At 41.4% G+C, this 27711-nt stretch overlaps 1 protein-coding gene across 1 annotated transcript in view; it reads left to right on the top strand.

Moving 5' to 3' along the window:
- LOC117462090 (piezo-type mechanosensitive ion channel component 2) overlaps positions 1 to 27711 on the top strand; it is a 141324-nt gene that overhangs the window by 68707 nt on the left and 44906 nt on the right. The window contains exons 18-31 of the mRNA XM_034104157.2: positions 3911 to 4185; positions 8815 to 8975; positions 9846 to 10022; positions 10614 to 10736; positions 10917 to 11117; positions 11555 to 11759; positions 12028 to 12129; positions 13207 to 13372; positions 16900 to 17143; positions 18234 to 18351; positions 19739 to 19889; positions 24457 to 24546; positions 25632 to 25753; positions 27101 to 27169. Coding sequence (XP_033960048.1) covers positions 3911 to 4185; positions 8815 to 8975; positions 9846 to 10022; positions 10614 to 10736; positions 10917 to 11117; positions 11555 to 11759; positions 12028 to 12129; positions 13207 to 13372; positions 16900 to 17143; positions 18234 to 18351; positions 19739 to 19889; positions 24457 to 24546; positions 25632 to 25753; positions 27101 to 27169 — 2204 coding nt within the window. The remainder of the gene's footprint in view (positions 1 to 3910; positions 4186 to 8814; positions 8976 to 9845; positions 10023 to 10613; positions 10737 to 10916; positions 11118 to 11554; positions 11760 to 12027; positions 12130 to 13206; positions 13373 to 16899; positions 17144 to 18233; positions 18352 to 19738; positions 19890 to 24456; positions 24547 to 25631; positions 25754 to 27100; positions 27170 to 27711) is intronic.

Below are 27711 nucleotides of genomic sequence, written 5' to 3'. Positions count from 1 at the left end.
CATCAGCTGTTGTCTCGAAGTGGTTCTGGTGGAAAGAGAGCGAACAAGACTCGCCACCTATCTATGGCCCCGTCCCAGGTTGGTTAAATTAAATCCTTGCTTCCCTCACTTGCGTCCTTTCCCTGCCTCTAGTCCCTCCCACCAGGGAAGCATATGGAGGGACGCAAGGAAACCACGAGAAGCAGGGAAATGAGTTTTAAGAGCAATGGGAGGTCCTTTCCTCCGGAGCGTCACGTGAAGCGGCGTCCGTTTGTGATTACGCCGCACAGCTGATCGTCTGACAGCAGCTCTGTCCCCGTTATTTCCACAAACACCCCGCCTCTGTTAGTACACATTTACTGACACAAACATTTGTATCATCTGTTGTAGACCCCAATAAATAAAATAAAATAAGAACTCATTCTCAAAAAAGATAAACGCCATTCTTAACATGTATAAACGAACAATAGCTTGATTAATATTGATTAGAGTGCACAATAGGAATAAAATAATTCAGAGAAGAAAAAGAGATATGTTATCTATCAAAGTGAGTCCCGTGAGTTTCATGTGTTTTCTTCACTCCGCTGGGAAACTGCTCTCATGTCAAGAAGCATGAGATCAGTGCATGCACGGCATCGTCCAATCAGTGAGCGATACACAGTAAGGGGGCGGGGCGAGTATCTGAGGATTTCATCGGAGGATGGATCGGTGGTTCCTCGCTCCTCGGTCCTCCGGCAGAAATAAGAGCCATGGGACGGTACTCAAGATGGCGCAGACAAATCAACTTCCGGTGAGACCGAGGAGCGAGGAAATGAAAATAGTCGACCTGAGACAGGTCCTATATCTCATCCGTGACTCCTCCTCACAATGGCAGCCGTGACGTCGGGGGTCCTCCCACCTCTTTCTTCTATGTCCGATATCGCGTAAAACAGAGGATTTAGACGTTGTGTGTTCATTGTATAACTCCACCCCTTTTCTCCTCATACACTCCTTCATCACTTTTTATTTAATGCATTTTAACGGCTGTAATCGTTGTTAACGTAAAACCGGAAGTGACGTCACTGTTGATAAACGGAGACTCCTTCCAGTAAAGCTTTTCAAAATCAACTTTAGCAACAACGTTAGCCACAAGCCAATGCTAACCGGAAATGTTTTCAGAATAAAACAGTTTTAAGCTTACTGTATGTTTAAACTAAATTACGTCATTAAACATTGATTTTAATTTCTTACAGTTATAAGAGCTTTTACTGATCATGAAAATACCTTTTAAAGCAACCGGTAGTAATGGATGTTCAGGACTTTTCAAAGATAAATGAAATGAAATCTTCTATTTGTATAAAATCTCTCATCATCTACAACAACATAAAGTGTGCAACACATGCAGTCAAAGGCCATGAAATCCTCTGCTTCCCTCTATGACGCAATTGTAAAAATACATGATAGGAACGGACTGAATTACAACATAAGTCAACTGAAAGACAAAACAAAGCCCATTCCTCATCTTTCTCCATTATATTCATGGTAACAGTTGAGCGTGAGGTGAAAACACTCATCCCTTTTCATCTCACACTATTCTGGATAATCACACAAACTGCTAAACACCCATCGTAACCACTGATCTTTGTCACTCATCTGTTGTTGCCGCTCCGTGTACATTCACATTTTCAACTTAACTTTATCCGTGTTGTTGTGCATCTCATTGTTTTCACCGCCGCTCGCTCGGCTCGTCTCTGCTTCTCTCTGTAAACCTGCTGCCATCTCTCCTCTCTTCTGACACCTTGTTTTTACACAGCCATGCTAAAGTCAATGGCCGTGTCTATCTGATCATGGATAGGTGGGTACCTGCTCGCTTTCTGTGGCATCCATCACCACCCCAGTTCACCTCTGAGTCTCAACTTCCTCTTCCTGTTGCAAAACGTCCTTTTCCCCTCACTCTGACTTATCCCTGTGACCCTTTCTGTGGCAATGATACATTTATACTCCGAGAGTTTTGGTATTTACTGACATGAATGGTGTTTGTTTTCAGGTTTTGTATTATTTTGCCTGTAGCCTTCTCTTCATGGGTTCTCTTCATCTTCCTGGATCTTTAACCCCCCTCCAAACCCAAGCCCAGCCTTTTCCCTTCTACTTCTCTCCAAAATAAACTGTCAAACCAGCATGTTTGATTCTGAAATAACTATTCTTCCCTTCCAGTATCTTGCAACACACCCACCTTTCTGCACTGAATCCCAGAACATTACCCCCTTCCTGAAAAAGCTCGCCTTCCCCGAACCACATGAGCCTTTTTGGCACCTTTTTATGCATTTTTAATAAAACCATGTGGATGTTTGAGGTGATTTCAAGTGTCAGTTTCAGCCTTCCTTTGTTGGTTTTATCTCCTCACTGTTCACCTGTGTAACTTTATTGTCCTGAGCAGCATCAAGCAAAAAATTCCCCCTCCAAAGAGCAAGTAAGTGTGACCACAGGATAATGAAATGCCTGCCTTGATATGCGGCCGGTTCATGCAAGTCAAACCCGACCCAGGAGCTTGCTACATTGCCTGAGAAGATTTTTAAAGGGTTGCCTCCTTTTAGCTCCTACCATTATTCTTGTGCAAGAAGAATAATGGCGTTGTGAAAACTCCCTCCAGACATGAAACACAAACAACGTTTAAAGAATGCTAAAGGAATGTGCACTGCTTATTGATTACAATGCCTGATGAAACGCTGCTCTGTTTCCAGTCAGCGGACACACAGCTGCAGATTCCCATCCATCCATTTGCATCGGAGTATTTTGACAATCAACTGGACCTTGTGTATTAATGTGTGTTGTATTTGTATGCTTATGAGGACAGAATGCCTTCAAAAAGATAGCGATGTCAGGGGAAAAGAACATGATAAATAATGTCTATACATTGAATTATGTAGGACTGATATAGTTACATTGCTGTATACTGTGAACATCAATTCCAGGTTGCTTTCTAGTAAGGTTCATTTATTTCAGGTTACCAATGTCTGTTGACTTTTTTTTGGCGGCCCCTTTGGCCATAAGCATTAATTGACTGAAGAGACTTTTTTCTAAAATACAAATCCTCGAGAATATTTATTTGAGGTAACTTAAATTAAAAGTATTTTACTTAGTAAAAGGATATATATTTAAGACGTGTATTTTACTTGAAGTCAAAGGTCGCATGAAAAAAAAGCTTTGGGTTATGGCAAGTCAGGCGAACATTGTCTCTCCACTGTCTCTAAAAACCGTGGGGTGTCAAACTCAAGGCCCGGGGGCCAAATCTGGCCCGCCACTTCATTTTATGTGGCCCACAAGAGCTTGCAGAGAATATAATCAGTTTATTATAAGGTTACGTGCCGCTTTACAGGAGCACGTTGCCCATAAACTACATGTCCCACAATGCATCTCATTTTGTGAGATGTGCACTGAAGAGACTTGCAATTACTTGCAATTATTTGCCCTAGACTTCTGCTTTCAGATGTAGTTAATTATGAAGTTATTACCCTAGATAATAATCCAATGCAGAGGCAATATTGTTAAATAATACATTATTTTATATATATTATGTATATTTATCTATGTATATTAGATATATAGTGCAACCAAAAGTTTGACACCCCTGCCATTTACCGTAAAACTTTAAAAAAGTAAGTCCTGGTTAAAGGTGTTTACAACCGCTAAGGAAGGAAGGAGTCTCACGTTCAAATAATAGGCCAAATCTCAACAGCAGTCATTTTATCAGTTTCTAATCTAAAGATGTTGTGGTTCCAGAGTAGCCATTGAATGGTGGAAAATGGCTTGCTTATACATACAGTTTAACGGCAGGTAAGCAGGTTAAAGACAGTCAGTCATTCAAGGTCCTCATAAGTGTAGAGATACAAATATGTATGTGTGAGTCTGCATGCGTGTGTGTGTTTGTAATAAGTTCTCCACCTGTCTTCAGACTGGTGCACCAGGACGGCAGCCTGGCGGACATCACCATGCTCAGCGCCAGCTCTGTGGAGGCCACGATATCCAGAGAGGAGCCGCCGCAGCAGGAGCAGGAGGACCAGGGGGAGTGGAGGGGGGAGAAGGAGAAGGTCCTGGTGGTGATGGACGACACCGACATGACTGGAGAAAAACCGAGGACTTTCTCCGACAACCGGCAGTCGAGCACAGACGAGAGCCGGCACTGCAGCGCGGGAACCGAGCCGGAGACGAGCACCGAGCAGAGCTCAGGTAGAATAGAATAGCATATATCTTTATTGTCATCATACAAAGTACAACAACATGTATTTGTCAACTCTCACTGCAGTACACAATAGACACAATAAATATATAAGAGTGGTAAAAGCAGAGCTAGTGCAACGAGATACAATTCAATGTCAATGTGCATATTTGTGTGTGTGTGTGTGTGTGTGTGTGTGTGTGTGTGTGTGTGTGTGTGTGTGTGTGTGTGTGTGTGTGTGTGTGTGTGTGTGTGTGTGTGTGTGTGTGTGTGTGTGTGTGTGTGTGTGTGTGTGTGTGTGTGTGTGTGTGTGTGTGTGTGTGTGTGTGTGTGTGTGTGTGTGTGTGCTCCAGCAACACACTGAAGAACCACGTTAGGACTGATACTGTCTTCTCTTTAATTGTAACACTAATTATCATTATAAGAAGAACAAGAGATAAATAATAAATCCTCGTTTGGCGGTTACATCTTGAGGAATGTATCCAGTGTTTTCTAAAATGTGTTTTCAAGTTCCTCTGAAAAACATGAAATATCAAAGCAAATCATATGAAAACTACAATAGCACTTGTCGGGCACAGACCTCGCCAAGGCCAACGGTGCATTCACGCTAAAATCCTCTGTTATTCCTCATTTTAAAGCCGATATTCCGTGGGGTCGGGGGGCTCGGGTCCTTGTCACCTTTTCCATACCTGATGAGTTTGCATCCCTGATAATACTTAGTAAGGAGGTCATAATATTTTTGACTCATGGCTGAAGTTAAGTTTCTCCAGCTCTCCCGAGGTTGGCAAAAAAATGCATCTCAAAATGCATCAGATTGATGCTTTAAAATATGGAATATTCAAAATGTTCTTCCGGGGGAGCATGCCCCCGGACCCCCCTAGAGGGATAATATCCTTCTCACCTTTTTCACCCCTGACCCGTTTTCATGCCTGATAAATACTCGTTTGGCGGTTACATCTTGAGGAATGTATCCAGTGTTTCTAAAATGTGTTTTCAAGTTCCTCTGAAAAACATGAAATATCAAAGCAAATCATATGAAAACTACATTAGCACTTGTCGGGCACAGACCTCGCCAAGGCCAACGGTGCGTTCACATGCTCCTCAGACGGTCCCATTTCCTGAGTTAAGCTGTCGTTTCCCGTGTGTTCACAAACTAATATGGAAAGAACAAGGACATTGTAGAGGATGTGTTGTATCGTATTGCTCAGAGCATTTAAACAACACAACACTGAATTGCTGTTCTCTTTGAGGGGGTAGTTTATGTGAATTTCTTAGTCGGGAACTTGTTTTTCAGCTACAGTTGAACTTTATTCCAACACCATATGAATGCAGGGAAATTGCCGTATCTCATATTGTTAACAAACAAGAAGAATTGTGTGTGTGTCCTCTGTGTCATTTGGCTCTGCTCCAAAAGTGAAGGGTTTCTTCCTCGGCCCGTGATACATCCTCCCTTTTATTATCATAACAAATTGCAGTAGTAGTTTTTCCTATAATCCTGCTGACACACACACGGACAGACTGAAAACACAACTTCCTTGTCGGCGGTCATAACACTTCTCATCCAGAGGCTGTATCTCTGATCATGTAGCAGTCTTGTACTTGAACACTTCTCATGTGTTTTACTTCAAAGTGTATGGAAGCTTTCCTCCATGCCTCCTCCTCTTCTTGGGTTTACAGCTGAGACTCACATGTGCTGATATGTAGTGGCGCCGGCTCCACTGTCAGGAGCGTATGCGGCTTTCACACCAGCGCTTTTCAGTTTCTAGCTCCGAGCGGGAGCTTTTCTGGTTCAGCTCCGTTTCAGCTCCCGCTCTGTGCACACCGCCCACTGGCGCCCCAGAGCTGCCCCTGCTGCGTCATGACGTCACCGTTTACATAGCTGATTTGCTCCTCAACGGTACCCATTACGGCGCTCACAACAACAATAACAGCGTCGGGTCGATGATCGTGTTGCTTTTAATCACACGGAGCCAGAATAAATTGAATAACGACTTATCCAACCTTAAACTTTGCTCCAGAGTGCCGTGGTTCATTGTTTATTAATGTGTTTCTGCAGCATTTACCGACCGCTGCAGTGCTGGCTGCTCTTCCACGGGAGTTTATTCTCCCGTTAGCTCCCGGTTAGCTCACACTGCAGCGGCCGCTCTAAAGTATTCACTGTCCGACTCACACAAGCAGCTGATGCATATCCCCAGTTCCCTTAGCCTAAGTGAATGTGTGTCAGTCTGAATTGACACTGTTTGGTATCACAACGCTGTTATGAAAGTTTCTCTGGTATAAAACGGGTGATGTTAGCATAGCAACCGAAGCTAAACTGACTACTTGCATCCGATAGCTGCAATAATACAAAACAACACGTCTGCCTCTCTCCACAGTGAACGGATGGTCAAAGTAAGGCACAAATAAACAGAATCACACGAAGCCTGGTTAGTGTTGCCTGACTTTATAAAGTGTGTTTATAGGCACTACTGCTTGTAGGCAGGCATGACAGTCGACCCATGTTCAGGGGAGGTGGGTTTAGTTTCCTGCACGCCTCGACGTAAGAGAGACGTAAGCGACGTCGCCTCTTAGCTCCAAAGCTCTTGCCTCTGGACCGACAATTTTTTGGAGCTGGAAATGAAGCGGATTCCGGAGCTAAGAGCCGGCGCCGCTGCGGTGTGAACAGGAAAACCCGGCGCTTTTCAGGCTCTAGCTCCGAGCCGGAGCTGAAAAGGCGCTGGTGTGAAAGGGGTAGTAGAGACGTTTTTCTTTTAGATCTGTCTCTGCTCTTCAGTCTGCTCAGAAGACATATGTTGCATACACTCTTTAAAGTCTCTCTTAGACTCAGTGTGCTGTCCAAGTATCCGCCGCCTGCACTCTCCACCAGCCGGCTGTTAATCATCCCGAGGAAAGCTGTAAAAATGTGTTGTTCTGCATATTTTTGGGTTCAGTAAGATTTACCTCCAGTTTCCCCTGCTGACACAGAGCGTAGCTCAAGTGGTCACTTTCATCCACTACATCGCCCTGCTAGAGCCAACTAGCGCTACACACCATTAGCATATTTACGCAGACCGTCACACTGCTCTTAAATTAAAATGTTGTTTATATACACAGAAAATAAAAGGTGATAAAACACAACCCTGCAAGGCCTCTCCGTTTATAGTGAGGTGCAAGCTATGCGAGCTACAGTATATGCCCTCGCAGTGTTTTCTTATCCAAACAATGAGGGCTCTATTAAAACCTGAGATAATATATCCTTTGTAGAAACACATAACCAAACTATAGCTGCAGTTTTAATATCCTTTGTGAGAATATTAAGGCCTAATTCTCAGGTAATTGAAGCAACAGTTTAGAAATAGCTTGTAAAACACACATTTGAGGTGTATATCGTGACATATGGGGGGAAATGACATAAACAAACATTTTAAAGTTTCACAATATATCTGAAACATGTGTTTAGCTGTTAAGTTTGCTCAATGAAATGTTATACATATCAAAATGTAGCTTTCCCTCACGAAAATGCAGATTGTCTTACACATTGGTTCCACTAATTGAACACACTCAATAAGAAATAGTTCGCTGAATACATTTCATTATTTGACTGCAAATTATTTGTAAGACTGAAACTAAGTATTTCCCTATGTAAATCCCAATGGTATTTTGTTTACTACAACCGATAATGAAAAATTATCGGTATAAAAGACAAAGTTAGGGAACTAGAATGACAGATTTTTTGGTTTAACACTCATTTTGTATCTGTTGCTGGGCTAATAGATTATACGTTTGTTTGCATTTACAATGAATCATAACCACATTTAAAAACGTTTCGACAACCTCTAAATGTTTGCTGAATTTTAACTTGTTTGAATGTTTATGAGGTACAGTTTGTGTTTCAATGGAATTGCTCCTCAGCCTTTCTGCAAATACATCAATATACTAATACAAAATAGGACTGGAGAAGTGCATTTATTAGGGTCCATCTTTACCCAGTGGTTTAATACTATGGCAGCAGGACAGTCTTTTTTAAATAAGATATACTAACAAAAATAAGACCTGTGCAAAAAGATATTCTGCTCCAGCTGGGGTTGCTGTTTTAAAAGCGACGTAAGCAAAATGTCAGTACTGTTCAAACCGAGACAGACTGCACAGCTGTAAGTGTCACGGAATAATTCTGTATACATGTTTACCTTTTGCTCTCTGACGAAGATGCCCAACCTCTCCCTTAAGGAGGGGCTGCCCTAGCATTTTGTTGTTGTTACCAGTTTATGACCGGGCAACTTTCAGTCAGAGATAGTTATTGTTGTGGGACACCTGGAATACATCTTTCTCGGGGTGTAGATGACCCCGCGACAACATGTGATTCAGTTTCACCAGCTGTTTAGTCTATCTATTGAAGAATGTTAAAACCTGGAGCTACAGGAGGGTTCTTCAGAATTGATTGTGGCATCTCAACCGTGTGGCCAACCCGTGACATGTCTTGAGAATTCTCCGGCCGTGGCTCCAAATAAACCGTCGGTGTTCGCCATCAAAGCTCCAGCTCTCCTCGTGTCTCTCTGAGTCCTGACCCCAATTGCTTCAGAAGTTTCCCCCACAGTAATGAAGAGATGAAACGTGGAAACTCTTCACATTTGCACCTACTTAGTCACTCTCCTCTCTTTCAGATCTGAAGAATAAATGGCACCTGGTGGTCGACCGGCTGACGGTGCTCTTCCTGAAGTTCCTGGAGTATTTCCACAAACTGCAGCTGTTCATCTGGTGGTTACTGGAGATCCACATCATCAAGATCGTGTCCTGCTACATCGTGCTGATCGCCGTCAAAGATGTAAGAAAGCTTGACATTACACTTTAAAACAAGGCTCTATATCTAAGCTATAAAGCAGCAGTGTTACACGCCCAATACCAGCCTCAGATTCTCTGATTTGGGGGCTTTCTAGCTGTTAGAAAAGCTGAGGTTAACAAGGTGGCAGTGCCTTTGAGATTAGGGACTTTGAACATGTTCTCTTGTTAAATTGTGCCACATGCCACACTGCCATTTTTCACATTACATACCAGCGGTTTCCTGAGGCTATTTCTATTTGTTTGTAAGTAAATCACTCCTGTCACAATCTTCTCTAACTAAGGTCATTTCATACAGTTCCGAGTCAAAAAGCTATTACATTTCCAATCACAAATACCCACTGTTAGCATTGCTCACATTTCCTTGGTAGATTTTATTGCTCATATGCTGTAAAAAATAACAACACAGAGCCAACTGGAACCAATAGGGAATAAACCAGGATTGGTTAAAGAGTTACACCGCAGATTTCTTGCCATCAACTCTCTCTGAATGAAGCCTTGAGCTTGGATAAGCTGCTTGGGCTTTTACATTCTCATTAAAACTGACTTTTATAGACTTATATTTATGTTTTGTAATGATATTTTATTCATAGTTCCTGAACTCAATTTTCACGAGTGCATTTGGATTTTCCTCTCAATTTTCTTCACTTCTTTTCTACAGTGTTTTTTTGTTGCGTAAAGGGATGTGTAAGTGTATTCAAGCACTTCTTACCTACAGTAATTATGAATCACATGCATATAATACATGAAACAACTCAATAAATACTAACACTTGTTGGTGTCGGAAAAGGAGGAAATGTAATTAGAAAAGGATTTATTCGTTTTTTCCTGTCCGCATGCATTGTCTCTTTTTCAGGTTTCTTTGTTCAACTACGTGTTCGTGGCGTCCTGGGCCTTCGCGCTGCCGTACTGCCAGTACCGGCCGCTCGCCTCCAGCGTTTGCACGGTCTGGACGTGTGTCATCATCGTGTGTAAAATGATGTACCAGCTCAACTTCGTAGAACCCAAAAAACACTCCACGAACTGTTCGATGGTGATTATAAAGAAAGAAATTGCTTTTTATTCCATTCATATTTACACAACATAGATCATATCCTTACAAGGGCTGTACTGAAAGTCTCATTTTATTCACATTTGAGGCTTTGAATCTTTTCCTAGATTTCAGGACACCCTAAAAAAAAAGAAAACGTGAAACAAATTTCAATAAAGTAATTAATCAAGTTATTACTAATTTTTAATCATCTTTTTTATTCAATTTAACTTTTGTATAGTCGTACGTGCCTCGTTTTGAAAATAAGTGTATTAAAAAGGTATCATTTCTTATATAAAAAACATTTTGTGATCTGTGTTTAACAAATGCTGACTTTAAAAAAAAATAGACAACACTCAATGATTGAATTCACGACAAATATTTGAACACTAGTTATATTATTATAGCTAAGCTTTAAAGGAAACTGCAGAAATGCCAGGTTTAAACAAAAGAAATTAACATGCCAGAGAATTTTAATGTAAATGTTGGTGTAGAATCTAAAATAATTGCTGCTTCAAATGACTCCGTGCAGCCCTTATCCTGACTATCCTTACACTTTTACTTCCTATATACAATGACATGTTCTGTCCACAGCCACAAGACTACTCAGAGGACCAGAAGATTGACATGAATAAGTCTCTGCTGTATAAGAGTCCGGTGGATCCAGCCAACTGGGTCGGCCTGGAGAAATCTGACGACCTGCTGGGCTACCTCAGGGTGAGGAGCACAAACAGCAAACACAAACAAATTTAAGAAATGTAACCATATTTCCATTACTTTTGGATTACCTCAAAATCAAATGCAATGCAAACAGAGACAAAAGAAAATAACTATCAATAAGAACGTATTTTTCACATTAGAACAACACATTTAAAGATATTCTCTCCATCTGTGCAGGACAACCTCATGATGCTAGCTCTGTTAGCGTTCGAGGTGACCATCTACCGCCATCAGGGGTATTTCAGACTGAGGAACAAGCTGTCGCCTCCCGCCGCCCGGATCATCTTCCATGATATCACACGGCAACACCTGGACATCGGCATCATCCGCTTCGTGAAATACTTTATCAACTACTTCTTCTACAAGTTTGGACTTGAGGTAAGTACAAATGAAAAGAGCTTAACGAGGCCCTATTTTCCTTTTTGGGGGGTTTCCCTCTTCTGCAGTGTGTTGTATCGGTTTGTGTGCATGTAAATGGTCTGCAAAGGCTAACATGTTCCCAAAGTAGTTTCTCTCCCACACACTCCCCAATCTGCCTCAATTGGACTCCTTTGTTTACTTCCTTAACAAAGTTACATCACTAAGTAACACTCCCGCTTTCATTGGCTAGCGCTCCAACACATTGTACCCGATAGGCTAAGGGGCGGGACATCTCCAAGTGGTTGACCAATCAGAGAAAACTGGGCTCTGGTTTCAGACAGAGTGGGTGGAAAGAGAGAAGCACAAAATACAAATTTGAACCTGAATATTTGCATAATATATCCTCTTTTTGAAAACAACACTTACTGTTTGTATTCCTTGTGTGTTTGCCTCAGACGTGCCTGCTGCTCGTGGTGAATGTCATCGGGCAGCGGATGGACTTCTACGCCATGCTTCACGCCTTCGCCCTGATTGCAGTCATGTACAGACGCAGGAGGAAAGCCATCGCTGAGATCTGGCCCAAATACTGCTTCTTCCTCGCCGTCATGCTGACCTTCCAGTACTTCATCTGCATCGGGATCCCGCCAGCAGCCTGCAAAGGTTTGTGTGAACAACAAGGCCAGATTGTACTTATTGCTTTGATATCAGGACACGATCAAAGACTATTGTCCCCATCAATCAACCGAGCATTGTACAGTCAATGGGGTCATTATTTAGTGCATAAAATGTGAAATGCTCCTCTCCTTTGTGAAGTGTCATCTGAGTTTCAATGTCAAAGCTTTAATTGTCATATATGCCATTCTTTTAAAGTGATCCACAATCATAAATCATATATGTCCGATGATAATGGCGTATGTTTTTATTTCAGACTATCCCTGGAGGTTTCCCAACTCTACGACTGACTCCAATGTGGTCAAGTGGCTCTATGTTCCAGATTTCCGCACCCCGCCTAATCCATCGTTCCTCATCTGTAGGTTGTTCACTTAGTGGTTATTGCGAATGTGTATAAGGGCCATTGTAGGTTAAATAAATTATTACAAATTGGGTAATATTCAGAGAAAATAACTTGAATGAATGCTTTGAATTTAGGAGGAAAAACTCCATAAATGTGTCATAAATATGGGAGGAAAAAAACAAATGTTTGTCAAGGTACCACATCGCTTAACATTACAAGGTGTGATGACCCTCATAACACCACGGACGCCGCTATATAACCAGGTTCCATACTGTTGCACCTGCTCACTAACATGTAAATGTATCAGGGGCTTTTGTGGTGTGATGATGATCCAAGTCAGCAAAGTGAAGCCATGTGCTAAAAAACACAAGTTTATTTTGCGTACATTTGTTAATCTCTGAGATTTGTGGGTGTTTTTCTTCAATCACAGACATTCTGAAGAAACTCGTAGTAATCTATTTTTTAAACCTTCTATCCGTACGTAATAATACCAATTGTCATTAAAGGGGACCTATTATGCAAAATCCACTTCTCCATGTCTCTTCTACATCAACATGTGTCCCCTCTGCCCCTCTGTGGAAAGAGATTATGAAAGTCACAAGAAAAAAGATTCTCTCTCTTTTCGTCCTGATCCATTTCTATGAAAACCTATCTGAAAATGAGCTGATCAGATTTTGGCCACTTTATGATGACATAACGATGTGTTGTCTTGAGTAATCATTAGCCAATCAGCAACCAAGGTACCCCCCCCCCCCCCCCCCCCTCACCTGAATCTCCTCCTAGAGCACCATTGTGTTCTTTGTAACCACATCTCTCTCAGAGGGGCGTGGGGAGGGGCTCCTTATTTTCATCTGAAGTAACAGACAGAGAATCAGCACTTTGGAATCAGGGCTGAAACAGAGGGGATTATGGGTAATGCTGCAATGATCTGTTTGGTGTTTGGAGTCAAACACTTCAGAGACATGTTTGTATATATCTGAGACCTGTGATATATAGATTAAAAACAGTATAATAGGGGACCTTTAAAGTTTCTTGTATTATTACGACCAAGATTTTCCCCACAAGTGAAATGTCTCCTCTCTCCTTCTCCAGATGACTTCATGCTGCTGCTGTGTGCCTCGCTCCAGAGGCAGGTCTTTGAGGATGAGAACAAGGCGGCGGTCCGCATCATGGCTGGAGACAACGTGGAGATCTGCAGAGATCTGGACGCCGCCTCCTTCAGCGTCCACAACCCCGTCCCCGACTTCATCCACTGCAGGTACAGATAGGGTGGCCAGTTGCCCCGCTTTGTGTGAGACTGCATTTTTGTCATTGTTCTCACACATTTTGCCAATGTCCCGCATTTGATTAACAGTCGCCCGTCTAAAACGTGGCTTTTATCCAAAGGGCTATCACCATTAGCTGTGTCAGATGTCAATCAACAGAAAACATTGAGTTACTTATGGGTGTAGCCGGTGGAGGGAGATTCCCAGACACAAAAACACGAGAATATTTATTGATGATAAAAATGTTGAAAAAGATTCCATTCAAAATTGATATTTTTTATTACTTCACTTGCATAGTTTGTGTAAACAATTACACCATAGTAAAGCGTTGTAAATAATATTTAGAAGCTAATAGTTTCTAAAGACATTTTTATTTTTAAGGGTTGGATAGACATTATATTTAATTGTAAACTAGCTCTAAGCAAAGCAGTAACATGTCCCGCATTGTCCGTGACCCCACATTTGGCTTGGTCACCCTAGGCACAGAAACGTACATCAATGTTTAGCTACATTTACTGCAGCAGGAAGTGGAGCAAGTATGCTTCTGTTTTATTCCTATCAGAGCTACTTGGGTAAAGTTTATGGCACTTGATCCGAGACTTTTATTTCACTTATATTAGATTTTACAGTACCAGTAAACATTTTATAGTTTGAATGCCATTTGAGCCCGGCATCACCAAGAGGGACAAGATGCATAAATGGAGAGGAAGTGAAGTAGCCAGTTAAATTGATCCTTAATTGAATTGAATTGATTTATTTAAAACAAGGGACAGTGTACATTAATCAACATATTAAAAACATGTAAAAGTACTCGAATTAGCCAAAAGGCTAGTTTTCATCGATAGTCCCTTTTCCAGATGGGGATAGACATCCTACAAGCAATAATAAAAATACCACGACATTGTTATACCATTGTACACATTTAAAATAGATGACATCACCGAATACAGATAAGAGCAAGTCATGATAATAAATAAATAAAACATTTACAATACGCACTCATGCACACACCCACACATCAGTGCTGACACTGTTGGTTTTCAAAGAGCCACTTTTTAATACTGTGCTTGAATGAGTCGTCATGATGTTAGATGTGTTCAAAACAATCAGCACTATTAAGAAGGTTTTGTATTTGTATAATTTATGGGTCACATCGATCCCACTGTATGGATACATGTACGACATGTATGGATACATCCCACTGTATGGATAGGAATGCCTGTGGTGTCTATGTAGAGTAAAACTTTTTGTATACGTTTTTAAAAGGAAAATACAAACTTTAGAGTTTCACCATATTTTGTATTTGTTCCTACCAATGCAGAGATGTCTATTCAGGTCTATGGTGTACTAGACTATACACTGATACAAAATGCATTATTTGGTAGATTAAAGAGGTGGCTGCTTTTATTCAAAAGATGTAAAACCCACTGTACCGAACCTGCTCATCACCAAACCGCAGACAGACACAGTTAGCGAATAGCGGGTGAAAATAGAACATTGGCAGCTAACGTGCCAGATATCTCCTCCAGGAGTTGGTAGGGACCAGACAAGATCGTTAAAACAGAGTAAATACTGCATTTCATACAAGCATGAATGCAAATCAATAATACAATTTCTCCAAAACGACTGAATGTGTAAGTAAACATCTGTTTTCTAACCCTATTCATGACTTGTTTCTTCTGCCCCAAGAAAAGAAAAAGAGAAATACGTATTGCAAACCAGGATGTGAGTGACGTAAATGATCAATTAGTGCTTTGAGTTGAGTGATGGGGTGAAAGGCAGTGAAGCGAGCTGCAGGTTTGATTTCCCTCTCTGGTCGGGTACATTTAGAAAAGTATAAAGAAAGGCATCATACTCCGCAGAAGTCGGTCTAATAAGACTCCTCTCCAGTGGAGCTGCTCCGATGCTAACTCAGGAGAACACTGCTGTTATACTTGGCTGCTTTCTGCGTTACTGTACCAATCCTAAGTGGAGCGGTGCTGAATAAGAACACACTCTCAGCAAATCCTTTATCCTGGACAAATATAGGTGAGACAGATGACCGTAGCTTAGTGAGAGACCCATTGTATATACAGAAGTCTGGCTGGTGTCCGATATTTGAGTTCAGAGCTGGATACTGACTCTTCACCTGAAAAGAGTGAAGAGAGATTTCTTTGAGAGGCAGGGAAAGAGACAGCGAGTCAGAAAGACAGCGAGAGCATCCTGACCTGTCCACAGTCATTGATTATGTGCTCTTCACATTCCACTGTTTTGATGCGCAAAGTGGACACGTCTTTTATTAACGCACTCTGTGTCCATCAACAAGCCCCTAGTAGAGAGAAGAGAGCAGTGCAGCCCGTCTGTCCGCGCCGCAGCAGCTCTGCACTTATTCCATCGTTTCCCTCCAGGATCCAATTACGGATACGGGGTGGGGGGAGAAATCCATAATCCACAAAAACACTCTGTCCGTCACTCCGCGACTCAGGCGCTTTTGTCCTGTACTCTAACTCAATAAATAGCTTTTAAGTATGGAAAAGGTATTTTCTCCCCCTGATGAAGAAGGACACTCACTCAGCGATTCCGGCCCATCAACGCATCGTCCGATCCAAACCCACTTCATCACAGCTGCTTCCTCAACAGTGCAGCTGCTGTTGTGGTCCCATGCTTTCCCCGGGTCAATCCAATTAATGCAAGTTGCTTCCTATGTATCCTCTCCACACATCATATTGATGGTCTCTCACCTGAAAACATAGGGTACTCATATGCTTTTAGCATGTTACTGTACACACACGCTGAGTGACCATTATGAACCTGCGCTGAGTGACAGGAGTCTGGTTTCACGATCATCGATCAGACTCTTACCGGAGTCCTGACCCTAAGCAGCACCCTAAGTGTGATTGGTGGGAGGATTATGCTCACAGCAACACAAGGAACTGGAATACTGTTTAAATGGTATGATGTGGTATTAGCAATTTAGCTCAGCTGGCCAGGGTGTTGTTTATTTTTAACCCCGTGTAAAATTCAGCTCATAAACTTTGGTCAATCTCAAGTTAATTGAATTCAACATTAAACAATAAAGTCACAATATAGGGCGGAACAATTACTTAGAATTTTACCGAAAACGCAAATAAAGTTGCATAAAATAAAAAAAGTGATGTAACATCCAATATAAACAAATGCAGCTAAATTAAAGTAGCTGAATAGTAAACACAGTGCCTCTTAAAATGCTGCAATAATAAAAATCTAATTTAGGCTATGATTCCATGTATCAGGTGTGACTGCAGCGTTGCATTTTGGGTAGCTGTTTTGGAATAATGTGCTTCCTAATGTTGATATGGCATGAATGCAGCCGGCTAGTTAGCTCTGTACTTTACGTCTCGTTCACTTCAGATCGCTTCTAGGAATTAGAGTAATAAAACAAACAATGACATTTCCCTGACATTTAGACCTGGCAACGTATCTGAAAAATAATCTATATATTGAATCTGTCATCATTTTGTTGAAACAGTGCTGACATAATGGTTTTTCCACTGTCCTCTAGGTCGTACCTGGACATGCTGAAGGTCATCATGTTCAGCTACCTGTTCTGGTTCGTGCTCACCATCATCTTCATCACGGGGACGACGCGCATCAGCGTCTTCTGCATGGGCTACCTGGTGGCCTGCTTCTACTTCCTGCTCTTTGGTGGAGAGCTGCTGCTCAAACCAATCAAAAAGATCCTCCACTACTGGGACTTCCTGATCGCCTACAACATCTTTGTCATCACCATGAAGAACGTTCTGTCTGTGAGTAGACCATCAAGAGTTGTCTATCAGGAACGTTTCAATTATTGCAGGAACGTAATCAAAATAACTATATCATTTTCTAACCAGGCATTGAAACAAACCAACAGAAACACAAGTATAACTATAGAAACATTGGTGTAGTTAAGTTCCAGTTTAAACACCATTGAGGTTTTCATCCCTTATGTCTCATTGGTAGAGCTGTAACTCATTTGCAGACCAGTCATCAGCGTTTCCGCCAGGGGGGCGTCTTGCCGTCATTTGACGCCCTTATTCAGCTCGGGACGCCCTGAACTCGAGCCGAGGGCGTCCAAAAATATTAATAATTCGAGAGAAGATCGAGAGTTTTTCTCGCTTGAAATAACGAAACGGAAAAAGGACATCCCTCAGTTGGAAGGGCAAAGGAGTCTGGTGGGATTCTTTTTGGAGTATTGAAGATCGTTTCCCCGACATCGGCGGTGCTTGCCACAGGACAACACGGAGCGGTGCTAGTGGAGCCCGCGCGTGAGCTGCGAGCACCAGAGCCTCGCAGCGGCGATACTGAGGCTCCGTGGTAAACTGTGGTGACATGAAGAGCCGTTTGGGAGCCGAAACAGCCGGCGCTTTAAGAGAGCCGAGCCAAATGATCCGGCTCACTAACGTAAAAAGACAGTATCTATAAGGGACGTCTCAAGTCAAAATTCAAGCACCCCCCCTCCACCCCCGCTCTCGGGTAGACGCCCTCTCAGCCCTGATCTGGCGGAAACACTGCCAGTCATACAAAATTGTTACGGATATACATAAAGTTGAACATTTGGTTTAAAATGAACGATTCTTGGCAATTGACATCAATACAAATTCTTTCAAGAGAGAATCGTCCACCTCTTCACATCATATATTCAAATCCTACATACCGTTCATATGAGGTGATACAATATTATGATTTTAAAACTTCCTATTTCATGAATTTAGAAGAAAATCACATTAGTTTAAACTTCTTCTCAGTATTTTAAGATAGAGAGTTCACATCAGAGATGATACTTAAGATATGAAGATGTAATATATAAGATAATGTATTGCATTCAGGTTTATAATGAAGGGTTTTTGTTCGTAGATCCTGGCTTGTGGCTACATCAACTCTCTGATTAAGGACCGCTGCTGGTTGATCCAGTTGTTCAGTCTGGCCTGCACCATCAAGGAATACAACATCGACATCAACGAAGCAAACGAGAGTGAGTGGACACAACAGCTTACTTATTTTTACATCGCCAAAACACTGTACAGGAAGGTGATAATATTCCCTTCAATAGGTGGTAACTGCTAGTCATACATTATTATCATTATTATTATAGGATTGTGTTTCACAAAAAGAAAAAAAAAGAAATAATTAAACCACACCCTTGTTTATTTATCAGTCCTTTCTTTCAGGGCCATTTTAGTTCAATGCATCTTTGTGTCAACTCATTTTACAGTAAATACACAACAAAGCCACAAAACAGATTCATCAACTATCAGAAATTAAGGGTCTACATCAGTGGATCTCAAACTTTTTCTGTCAGGTCCCCCCTTTGGAGAAAAAGAAAAGTCGGGCCCCCCCCCAACACAAATAGTCACGTAATGGGCCAAGTTAACATTTATTAAAATACATCAATATGAACGTGAGCATTCCTTTGCTAGAACAGGGATAATAAAACAATGCTCCATAAGTCTGTGTGCTCAACAGAATAAATACATAATACTTTGTGCAATCCCTTTGCTAGAACAATAAGTTATACTTTGCCACTTTGCAATCTGTGCAAACAAATGAAAAGAAAGAAAATGCTGATATTTGGCAAAAAAGAGTGTCTTATCACAGGTAAGTAAAGTAAGTAAAACTTTATTTATATAGCACCCTTCTCAACATGGATGTACAAAGTGCTTTACAGTACAGTACACAGGACACAATTTAAAGTACAACTATAAAATGTAGAATAAAAGGCATAAAACAGCAGCAGGTAATACATAGGATAAAACATACGATAAAACACCGATACAAAAAGACAGCCACTAACTCACCTCCTCCGACGAGGACGGACGAGACGTGGCTGCAATGAGCCTGTGTTGCACTGCACATTTCTTCAAAACGGGGTTGCAGGCTCAGTGGCGGCGCCAGAGATTTTCTTTTGGGGGTGCTGTGGGGTAGCTTGACGTTTCATAGAGGGTGCTCAAACATTTAGGGTTTCCCATTAAAGTACCGGTCGGGGGCGCGCCCCCACTTTGAGAAACACTGGTCTACATCAACACCCTTGAGAATTTAAACTCATATTATGATTTAAAGGGCTGTAAGAACATTTTTATGTTAAAGAAAATGTATAAAGAAAGCGTAGTTAGACAGTATGAAGTTGACTTTTGATTGTGTTTCAGTATTTGTAAGCAACTGTGACTGAAAGAATATTGCTTTTATTTATCTTTTTTCTGTTCTTTTTTTTAAGAAGGGGCCGGTAAAAGAACATTTCTCCCTTCTCCTTTCCACCATGCGCTATAAAAAATATACAGTATAAGTGTACATGTTTTGTTTTAAAATAACTGCCATGTGTGGAATAAACTAATAAAGCCATATTTTCACCATGTTATCTTCAGAGTATAAGTGTGAGCTGCCCAGCAACGAGGCGGGGATCATCTGGGACAGCATCTGCTTCGCCTTCCTGCTGCTGCAGAGACGAGTCTTCATGAGCTACTACTTCCTGCACGTGGTGGCCGACATCAGGGCGTCGCAGATCCTCGCGTGCAGGTAGACAGATCAGCTGAACCATCCCCATGCAAAGAGACGCTCTGACTGCAAAGGCATTGTTTTGAAATCATGAAGACACACGCGCTTGAAAGGTCACCTATTATGCAAAATCCACTTTTTCATGTCTCTTCTACATCAACATGTGTCCCCTCTGTGTGAAGAGATTCTGAACGTTTCAGGAAAAAAGATTCGCTCACTTTTTGTCCTGATCCATTTCTATAAAAACCTGTCTGAAAATGATCAGATTTTGGCCACTTGATGTCATAACGATGTGTTGGCTTGTGTAACTATTAGCCAATCACCAACCAAGGTAACCCCCCCCCCTTACCACCTGAATCTCCTCCTTGAGCACCGTTGTGTTCTTTTTAACCAAATATCTCTCAGAGGGGCGTGGGGAGGGGCTCCTTATTTTCATGTGAAGCATCTGAAGTTACCTGCTGTAACTCCAGCTTCTATGAGTACTGGCTTCGCCCTAACGGCCCGTCCACACAGCGGCGTGCGTTGACGCTTCCCCATTCACTTTGAATGGGGTGACGTCACTTTTAGCCGAAATGCATCGTGGGAAGCGACGTGGAGCGTAGCTGGCGTGGCTCGCTGCAAAAGTTGAGCAATGTTCAACTTTTGACGCCTCGGCGAGGCGTCAGCCAATTGAATCATATGCCAGTCCAAGCTCTAGCCAATCAAACCGCTGCTTGTGTGTCAGGGGCGGGAGATTCATGTGATTGGTTGTTGGTCGAGTTTCAAACACGCCCGCCGGCAAGCGTCAACGCACGCCGCTGTGTGGACGGGCCGTGAGGCTATCGCTATTGGGTAATCCCCTGCACACCCGCGCAGCACTGAAACACTTGTAGTCCACGCCCACCCGCGAGGTGGGCCCCTCCCTCGGGCTCCCTTCCGGAGGCCCGACAATCTGCTCCCACACAAAACAACTTTTCTTCAGCTATTCGTGGAGCCAGTGGGGCCCATCCCTTAGAGCAGGGGTCGGCAACAGGCGGACCGCGATCCGGATCCGGACCCAGACGCCGACCTATACGGACCCGGAGCTATAATCAATACATTAATAGGGGATTTTTCGGCGCTTCTCGCTTTTTTAACGCTGATATGGGTGACTTGTGTAATTCGTGGAGAACCGAAGAGTTTTCGTTTTGGGGGGTCTTACTTCAAAAAAGAAGAAGAAATCTAGACCGCAAAAATAATTAAACAAGCGACTACCTGTTTTTCCTGGCCAAGGACAGGTTCCTTGAACACAACACGAGGGTAACGTGTCTTCACGTGGTATGTCCAAGGATGTATAATAAGAACTGGATACAGCGTGGGAGGCGGGGCCTCATTCATTCCTATGAAAGTTGCTCATTAGCGCATGATGATAAAATGGCCCAACTTTTGAGAGAGCGAAACGTCACAGATTACCCGGCATGCCTGAGAAGTACCCGTATGTGCGCTCATAGCGCATGCGCAACTTTAACCAAATGCTCGTTCACATCAAGCACGTCAATTTGCGTTCACGTAACAGCACCGTGCATTCATAACAGCATGATAATGGCTTGTTGTTATCATGGATTTGATATTAATGAGGCGGCAGTTAGCAGCTAGCGGCTAGCTAGTAATGATGCTAATGTACACACCAATCGTTATATAGGCCTACTTATATTACGTTGTAACAGGATCTAGTGATATCCAAGCAACAGAGCTTCATTTAGCATGAAATAATTATTGCACTGTGTATATATATATATACACACACAGTGCAATAAGCTTCTTAGTGCAATAAGAAGCTACAGGGACGTTAATCTAACGTCGGTAATATTAACTTTATTTAATACAACATTTACGGTACAAGATTTAATCATACAGCCCATGTAGTATAATATTTTACAAATGATGAATTACAGCAAACATGTGCGATATATCCATTATTACAGCTCCGTGGGATGGCAGTAAGGCGATATAGGTCCGTTGTTATTGTGCATCCATGGGTAAAGAAAGATAAACGCATGCCATGTAGTGCTGAACACGTAACATGAACGTGCAGGGGGGCGCGGTCCCGTGGGTTAGATGCGCGTTCATAATGCAGAGGGAAATAACTCAGAATAACGTTATTAGCACATTTTTACAACTTGAGGAACGAATGTTTTTAATAAGGGCTATACAAGTGTTCATACTGGGTAGTTTATTTAGTTTAAAAAAAATTATCCAACGATTTACAGACCACTCTTTCCCCATGTAAGTCAATGGGAAAAAGTGTTTCCGGGCCTGGCAACCAAACGGATGTGCAGTACCGCCTTTTGGCCACCACGAATATTTTCATCTGAATCCGGCGCACTTCCTGGGGCTTGGGTATGTCTCGTCTGAAAGGAGTGCTGACAGAGAGCACCGGAACGCCGCTCCAGCTCTTCATATATTGTAGTACCCATAAGGAGCCGTACACATGCCGCAGTGTTTGCGTGGCTGTGTCTTTAGTTGTAAGCACAGTGGCGATCTGTTGTTATTAGCATCTGGTTAGCTAGCTATGCTAACGAATTTAAAGAGCTTTTCTACAACCAGGTGGAAGAGAGCTCTCTCCTGAGAGGCTCAAATAACCTCAGCTCAGTGAGGTTAAGGCACACCTTGATATGATCAATACAGTTATTAATGAGACTAAATGAAAAACAGGTATAAAATACTATATGACAGTAACAAAACAGTTGTTAAAAATAACAAGAATAGAGTTTGAAAGGGGAGTGATTTGTAAAATATCCAAAAAGAAAAATCTGCTTACAGTTCTGTTTCATATGGGTGTTGAGAGATGTATCCATAGATCTCTTAATGTTGCTCTCAAAGTGTACCAGATTGATGCATTTAACTTCAATATTTAAAAAAAATCTTCCTGGGAGACCCGGACCCCGCTAGAGGAGGTTAGGTCCCCCCCCCCACACTTAAATCATGTTCACATGGATAGGATACTAAATACATTTGCACACATCTTGTGTCCATATCTTTCTGTGTTGGTGGTCATGCCACACCGTGCACATGCATGCGTGAGTCATGGTGAGATATCTGGATTCAGAGGTTGCTTTTTCTTTGCACAGCATGAAAGAAAGGCCAAATGAATGGGCTGTGATTTGAGTTTTTTTAAGCAGAGGTTAAGTTCAATCATTTGTACGACCCTCGGAGGATGTTTTAAAAATGTAAAGGAAAAAGGTTCCCCACCCCTGCTGTAAATAATAATAAAAACCCTTGATTTATAACATCTCTGTCTCCTATTGATCTGAGTATATTATAAAGAATAGCCAGTTAATTGAAGCATTATAGCACAGGCCTTTGTCAGATGGTATATATTTTTTCACCATACCTGTGTTTGCATCACTGTAACCAATGAGCACCTGCATGTGTGTGAGAATAGCCCTGACTCCATTTCAGCCCAGATTTAAACTCCTGGCAGGACAAGCTCGAGCTCAATTCTCGCACTGAATAAAACAAAGTGAGAGAGGGACTGCAATATAAGAGGGAAAGAAAGAGAAACTTTAAAACTGTTCAATTGTTATGATGTGTAAAGACTGATATTGTTCTATAATCGTCTGAAACAGTTAAGTGATGATGTGAAACGGTTAACAAAGAAAAAGGGAAACTCAAGCTGCTGCTACACTTTATTTTATTTATCTAAAATGAAGCACTTTTAAGATGCACATATTTTCAAAAGCTATTTCATTTATTGTCTCTATTTTATTTGTAAATGCAGCCCGAGAGGAACATTACACATATCCACAGTATTTAAGTAATGTTAATTGACAATACATATTGTTGTTTATGAATTGTACTTTCTTTATTTGATAGGCAGTCAGCTGTTGATTACATGCAGACGTTGATAAAGCTACAGGCTACTTCAATATATATCACACTAATTCATGAAGCAACTTAGACATTTTGATGTTCCGGACCTTTGCATGGGTAACTGGACCTCGTTGAATTTTAGTTGAAGACCCCTGGCTTAGGGCTTGAAATGTTTATCCAGACAACAAGTAAAGATGGACAGAGTTTTGACTGAGAAGAAAAGAGTGTGTGTGGTTGTATCACACACATGTGTATGTAGGGGCTGTGGTGGCGAAGTTGATAGGGACTCGGCTTGGCAACTGGAAGGTCACCAGTTCAAGTCCCGGCAAGACCAAGTGCTACCGAGGTGTGGCAAGGCACTGTTCCCCACACTGCTCCCCGGGCGCCGTTCAAAATGGCAGCACACTGCTCCTAACACTAGGATGGGTCAAATGCAGAGAAATAATTTCCCCACGTGGGATTAATTAAATCCATCTTAATCTTAATCTTATCAAGAAATAGGACAAATTCAGTTTAGTGTCAGTGTAGTCAGAAGATATATAGCCTTTTTGTGTTTGCACAATAGAAACTAATGAGGGACATGCAGGAGAACGAAAGGTGCCGTTCTTGGATTAAAATGTAACTTGGCTCCTTGTATGACTGTCTTCCCCAGTACAGCTTCTTCTTCTTCTTCTTTTTATTGGTTAGTAAATACTAAAGAAGGATCAAACGTAGACTCTCTGACAGTGGGTGTTTTGAACGTTTGTGTGTTTGACAGAGGGGCGGAGCTCTTCCAAGCTACGATCGTGAAGGCGGTGAGAGCCCGACTGGAGGAGGAGAGCAAATCTGTGGAGCAGCTGAAGAGACAGTGAGACTCCAAATAATTCATTTATTCACAATTTCACTTATTGTAATATGTTTGTATCTTTCACACTTGATAAGATATTGCCCAATACATTGATTCACCTTTACACATTTACATCTACATAACTTCTTGAATACCCTAATCCACATTGTTTTAGTCTCTCTCTTTTGGTGCTTTTGAACTTTTATAAGCAACAATTACTCAAAATTGTAGCTTATAGTGTATTTGTAAGGAACTACTTTTAGCAGTTTTAACAGAAATCAAGCTTTGCTGCACAGGCCATTCTTAAAAATGTATAGAATGCATTGTTGTTCTATGGGATTTGTTGAATATAAGAAAACAAAGAATATAGTTACACGATAACTACCGTACTTTTCGGACTATAACGCGCACCTGCATATAAGCCGCAGCAGCTAAATTGTCCGTCTGTCTTGCTCTCGTTCTGTCTCTCGGTTCCACTTTTACTTTGGCGCGCTACCTGTCTCACTCTTTTCCGGCCTCCAGCTTTTCCTGCTGGAGCCCGCCGCTTAGAGGTGGCGGGCGCGGACCGGTCATAGAGCCCATAGAGTTAAAGGTGGTTAATTTTACCTGTAAAATCCATAGACTTAGGAGGTTCCCTAGTGGCCGTTAGCTGTACACAAAAAGATGGGGGAAAAAGTCGCGGCTTATAGTCCGAAAAGTACGGTAAGTGATAACATCAGGCACGGTAACATCTAGTTCCTGATTTTGAATATATTTGATGAGTCTCCATTTAGCCCATAAGTAAGTAGACATGATTCAGAAGGCCATTTAAAATCGGCTCTGTATTAAAAGAAACTCCTGGCTCGCTCATTACTGTTTCCAGGAAGCCATCGCTCAGTATATCATACAATGTAAAGTCAAAGTATTTCCACCACTTACCTCAGGATTTACTCATAAGCCCTGATAACATCCACTCACGCGCTCTAATGAGCACTCCACTGTTTCATAACGTACACTCATTTCCATACACGAAGCCCAGAGATGTTTACGGTCAGTCCGTTAGCTGTGGGTGATGTTCCTCTGTGTCGATACTTCGTGTCTCTTCACTGCCTCTCTGATCTAATCAGGATGGAGCGCATTAAGGTGAGGCAGCAAAAGTTTAAGAGGGGCAAGGAGAGGATGCTGAGCATGGCGCAGGAGTCTGGAGAAGGACAGACCCTCTTCCAGCCCGAGGCGGAGGAAGATGACGGTATGACGAAGGCTGCTCTGTGCAGGCAGTGTTAGCAGAATGTGTTGAGGCAGTAGTGGAAGAAGTTCCAGATACTCAGGAAAAGTAGAAATACCATGGTCATTATATAATAATAATACTATATTATTGTGTTTTTATCACATACATTGTAATCATGTACTTTGTTTCGATACCTTTAGATACTTACTACTACTGGGTAGTGTAGTCATTCAAAACAACATCATAATATATATTGTATACAGTTTATAGACAAGTTTATCATTTGATTTGAGTGTAAACAATAACTAGTAACTAGTAAGTCAATTCAATTAAGTGGAATACAAAGCATGATTATTTTTTAATAACATTAAGTGCAATATAAGTATAAATTAAATGTTAAAAGCCAATTTTAGATACTTAAGTATAAGTAGCAAAATACGTTATCAAGAATATGTCAAATATATGCATCCGATTAACGTGCTTTTATAATAAATATTTACTTGTCAGTGTCAAATGAATGTAGTGAAATTAAAAGCATACGAATGTTCATTAAAATTATAGTTCAATAGAAGAGTAAAGACTCATAAGATTTTTACACTCAATTACACTTAAAGGTGGGGTATGTAATTCACTTCAGAGACACTTTTTGTTATATTCCATGGAATGCTCTTAACATCCCGATAGCAATGAATATCTGAAGTGCTTTGACAATAAATACATACAAAAAATGTCATCTGTGGAAGCTGTGGCGCTGTAAAAAGCACGACCAATCATCTGAGCCGGCCCGGCTAGAATAACTGGATGGCCTACCTGCCTGTCAGCCTTCCATCTGTGCACACATCTCGTGCCCTCATTGGTCATGTGCGCGTTGGTGTGTGTTGGAGGAGGGGCTCTGTAAGGAAGTCTGAAGGAAGGGGCAGATTTTTTTCGGCTGCATACTTTCAAATTCTAGCACACTCGAGCCGGTTTCTCCATTCTTACCTACCCTACCTTTAATAGTAATTATATGTGTTAAATACATTTTGTGAAGTAAAAAGTACAATATTACTTCTGAAATTTTGTGAAATAGAAGTATGTCAAAAATTGAAATACTCAAGTAAGTATGTCAAAAATGTTCCCTATGTACATCATTTAAGTATATACTTAATTATATTCCACCACTGTGTTATTTCTTTTTGATTAGTCATCAAGACAGATCTCATGAATGCCTTAATCTCATTAATTCATTCATATATGTTGTGTTTGCATTAGTATTTGATCTTAAAAAAGAACAGAGCAGCTTAATGCAGAACAAAGAAATGCCTTGAAGTTTGCTCAAGAATGAATTTTCTTATGAAATGTTGTATTGATGTATTTGTGAAATTTTAGGAGCACAGCGAGCGAAAGCCAAGACCAAAAAAAAGCAGTGGTGGAGGCCGTGGGTTGACCATGCTTCCAGTAGGTTGACCCCCAACCCTCTTTTTTCTCTTCCTCCACTCTGATTGGCCCTTGTGTCCTTGACCAGAACGCTGAGGATTCCCATACTGCCCCGGGGCCCTGAAGGCACCATCAGACAGCAGACTTTAGTCCTTTTCTGTCTCTATTTAAGGGCCCTTTTTAAAATAGATCATATTATATTAGAATAGAGAGCATCACTGGGGATACGCATACATCCAGTAATAATCATCTTTATTTGTATAGCACCTGCCATACAACAAGTGCAGTCCAAAGTGCTTCACAGAACATTGATATCACACAGAATACAGTTATCAGTAAAATACATAAAAACAAACTAATAATAGCATAGAGTAGACATATAAAAAATACATTTAGATTGAACGATGAAATTGGGCATTAAAAGGAGGATGGTGCGACTTCAACACACAATAGCTCATAGACATTATTTTTACTTTACAAAACAAATATTTACAATTAAAAAAACTATTAAAAATAGACAATTAACAGCTGATGCTTCATTTAAAGATGAATTTAAAAGCTTA

Source organism: Pseudochaenichthys georgianus, chromosome 17 (assembly GCF_902827115.2).
Source record: "Pseudochaenichthys georgianus chromosome 17, fPseGeo1.2, whole genome shotgun sequence".
NCBI lineage: Eukaryota > Metazoa > Chordata > Actinopteri > Perciformes > Channichthyidae > Pseudochaenichthys > Pseudochaenichthys georgianus.
The sequence above is the reverse complement of the archived record's forward strand: the minus strand, read 5'-3'. Positions and strand labels throughout refer to the sequence as shown.